This window comes from Triticum aestivum, chromosome 2D, assembly GCF_018294505.1.
Source record: "Triticum aestivum cultivar Chinese Spring chromosome 2D, IWGSC CS RefSeq v2.1, whole genome shotgun sequence".
NCBI lineage: Eukaryota > Viridiplantae > Streptophyta > Magnoliopsida > Poales > Poaceae > Triticum > Triticum aestivum.
The window spans coordinates 90,291,523-90,295,480 of NC_057799.1; the positions used below are offsets into that span (position 1 = coordinate 90,291,523).

General features: G+C 42.8%; 1 protein-coding gene across 1 annotated transcript; it reads left to right on the forward strand.

The window, feature by feature from the left end:
• The first annotated feature begins 1,044 nt into the window (after positions 1-1,044).
• Positions 1,045-3,059, forward strand: LOC123048879 (uncharacterized). The gene is made up of 2 exons (XM_044471905.1): positions 1,045-2,387; positions 2,468-3,059. The coding sequence occupies exons 1-2, from the start codon at positions 2,159-2,161 to the stop codon at positions 2,878-2,880; spliced, it is 642 nt and encodes a 213-aa protein (XP_044327840.1). The 5' UTR covers positions 1,045-2,158; the 3' UTR covers positions 2,881-3,059.
• The last annotated feature ends 899 nt before the right edge of the window (positions 3,060-3,958 follow it).

A 3,958-nucleotide genomic window follows, 5' to 3' on the forward strand; every position in this document is an offset into this window, starting at 1 on the left:
CATTACATCGTTGTTTGGAACTTGGTTAACTGGGGTTGAACATACTACGGCGGCTCGTATTCGGATTGGAATATGTGCGCTTTTGTGGGCTATATGGAATTGCAGGAATGATTTGATATTTAACAGACAATACAATTTAACTTTCTTGCAGGTCATCTTCAGAGCTACTGCTTGGATCCGTACGCAGTCCTTACTCACTCCTATGGAATCCAGGGAGCCTTTGGTTACTGGGTGCAACCAGTGGGAGATGGTAGCACGGGCTTTATTCAACCGGTTCGGATGGCGGTCGCATAACAGGATAGGAGTCTAGGGAGCTTATCCTTCTTATTGCCATTCCGGTTGTGATTGTCGGCATGAACTTTGATTTTTTTTTTGCTTCACTTGCAAGCTGTAATACTTTAACGACTTTGTGCTATTTTATGAACTTTTAATAAGATGCCTGCATGCATCATATGCATCATTATGATGCAGAGGCCTGGGATACACCTCCATTTCCAAAAAAAACATGACGCGGCATTACCGTACAAGCTTCAGGTGATTGATCCTGATCCCTTCAATAGTTGGCCAATTGCCGCTTTGTTAAGTTGAAGAAGTTAGGATGGCGGGAACGATCGGTTGAAACAAGCCACCGTGTGTGTGGTCGGGCTCGTCGGGTACGCGCGGGACGCGCGGGATACACTGGTGCGACCAGGCTCGTCGGACGCGTCGGATGCGCGTGGGACGTGCAGAACGCAGCGGAAGCATGGCAAGCGTGCATGTGGATCTAGGTGCACGAATTCGTACTTGTGCCAGTTTGAGTTAGTCTGCAGTTTGTTAGTGCATGCAGCAGGGGCCGTTGGAGGTAGCCGCGTCGTGCGTATAGGAGTGCGTCGTCCGCGCGGCCGGAACGTACGGATCAAGCTGCATGTGTAGATGCGTGTGGAGTTTGTTGTGTACGTGCGCGTAGAGATCGGCCGGTGGAGTTGCGTGGGCGCTGCGTCGCTGTATGGCTACAAAAGGCCTTGTAATCGTTGATGTAACAAGGTCAGTTGGTGCTCTGAGAATAGTAACGGGGCTGTGCAGCCGGGTGAAACTCCAGTGTATTGTGCTCCTCCTTCTTCTACCTCTAGCTACGAGAAAGAGCTGCAACAATACGATCGAAAGGAATAAATAGCATGTAGAAATGTCCATGTTTTTTAGTCCGTCTTTTAACTTTATGTCTCGGAAGTTCCAGCAAAATATTTGTACTGAGTATCTGTCGATTACCACTTATGCAGATCATCCATGGTGTCACGAAGGAATTTCTCAACAGCTGGAGATGATCCATTCAGTTCTAGTTCTCTGCCTTTAGTTGATTTGATGTCAGCCTCTCCTCTACCTTCATCTTCGAAGATCAACAACTTTGATGTTGACATAGGGGACTCGCAGGACTTTGTGGGTGAGAGGGAAAGAGATATTGAGCACTCTAAAAGGGACATGTTTGTTCCCATCTTGCAGGAACTGTATCAGGATAAGGTTGAATCTGCCATCAAGCTGCGTGGATTACTCTCACCATTTACTCTTACTGGGATCGATGTCATTGATCTAAATCAGTCTTACAAGGACAGACTTGGTGGTTTTCCGAAGTACTCCCTCCGTCCCATAATGTGACACTACAATAGTGTCAAAAAGCGTCTTACATTATGGGACGGAGGGAGTATATGACTACGCTTGATCTTATGGTTATTCTTAGTAACATGTCTGAAATCCATTGGTCTCATTATCTGGATAGCCTATCTCACATGAAGGTCCTTATCCTAGAAGATTGGAGCAAGAGTCTTGGAATTGCTTCATCCCCCCTGTTTCATGACCATGGCATGATCTTTCCATCTCCTGAGGGAGATACAAGGCTGCGTTTTAAGGGGGAATGTGATGCATCAGTTAAAGGGAATTTGCCAGCATAAGCTTCTTGATCTCGCATGCGACACAGGTGTACAAGGCACAGGTGTACCATGGTATTCCTTGCAGGAAAAATGATTCATGAGAAGCCGAAGCCTGAGCGATGTTCTTGCTTCTGAAGTGAGTCTGGGAGCTTGGCTTACATGTGCACATTGTAGAGGCAAGAACAGACAATAAACTTGTGTATGAAATCCTGACTAGTATCCATGAAATCAAAGAAGGAAAGTACAAAGAGGTATTCATGCTACTGCGGCGTATGAGCAGTCGATTTTTGTTCCTTGTGCCAATTTGGATGCCAAGAGAGAAGTTGATATTCGCTGATGGACTACTGCGAGTGCCTCTTACTAAAGCAGACAAAATGAGTAATGACTTTCAGCTTTCTAAGATGCGGGAGGGTTGGGTTCCTTTCCTCCAAGGTTGTCCGCGGTTCATCACCCGCGACCACCCCAGCAACCTTCCGATCGACTTAGGTATTTGTCGGCTATAACTTATGAGCTGAGTTTTAATATTTTTAACTTGCCTGATTGAACTGATTTTTCTCGTCCTGCAGGGAAGAGAGGAGGCCCAGTTAAGAACACGCATGAGTGTTGCTATGTTCAAGTTGAAGAGGATAGGAAGGTTGATGCCATTTGGCACGTTTCAGCCGCGCTTAGACCTGGGAAGATAATCTTTGTTGCTTTCGAAGAGAGTAAATTAAATCTCAGTCTGAGAGATGAGTTATCAAAATTCTTTATAGATGGTGTGGGAGATTGCTCAGTCAACTCGGATTACTCTTTGTTGAGTGTGAGGGACTCTAGAATGACCAGCAACAAACCATCACAGAAAGTTCTTTATGTTATTCTTGACGCAACTATCTCACCAAAGCCATTTAAGTACAAGGACACATTTCTTGTGTACATTTTGACACAAGATGAGGAAAAACTGATGTACCTACACAGAACATCCCGAAATTCAGTCCATTGAGCTTTGTCTCGTTCCACTATATGGTAAGTTCCTATGACCAAACCACAGTACCTACTCTTGTGCTGCGACCACTTAATGCGTCACATTTTATTTTGGACTGTACTGTGGACAACGTTTGATATATCCAAATAGTTCCCCGGTTCATGCAATGTAGATATCCAAGGTGAATTACTTAGTCCTGCTACAACTGCTTAACATCGTCTGCATTTGGGAGTAAAGTATTTTTGGAGGTTTTTTAGGAATACCATGGTTTCTGAAAAAACCTTGGTATTAAATACTTTGGAGTGTTTGGCTCAAAAAATTACTGTAGTTCAATATACTGTGGTATCTATGATACTGTAGTTTTTCTGTAGTATTTAAAAAAGAGGCCTTGACCACTTTTTTTAAACTGAACCAAGTGAATCTACGTACTGATTGACACCGCCATCTACGTACTGATCACAAAATCCAGTCGCCGCCGCCGCCGACTCATCTATCTGTCATATCTATACCTCAATACCTACTAATAAAGCAAGGTGCGTTTCTTCAATTTTTTCATCCGTTCACTAGCAAAAAGATTTTTTTACTATCCGAGGTGGTACTAATTTTTTGTGCATCCATGTGCTGAAAAAAGATATACGGTTTGTCCAGAATTTCGTACATGGGCCGCGCGCTATAGTCCAGGCAAGTCAGCCCACTTATTTCCCTGCCCACGCAGCTGGTAAAATCCTATTTGCCGCACGTGGCGGCAGATACTCGGAGCATCGCATAGATAGCCCTGGACTGGCCCGGCCCGTTTTCCTTTTTTTCTGTGTTCTTTTTCTATTTAAAATTTTATGTTCCTTTCTCTTTTTTTCCTTTTTCTTTTTATTTTTTTATTTTTACTTTTTTGACCAATTAATTTTTTTATAAAATGTTTAGAAGTTCTTTTTTTGTTCAAATTTTTGAAGAATGTTCAGAATTCCAAAATTTTATTCCCCTTTTAAAAATGTTCGCATATTCATAAAAAATCACGTTCTGAAATTTATACAAAACTCAAAAAATGTTAGTGTTTTATCAAAATTATCGAGATTTTCAAAAAAAATTGTAGTTTAAAAAA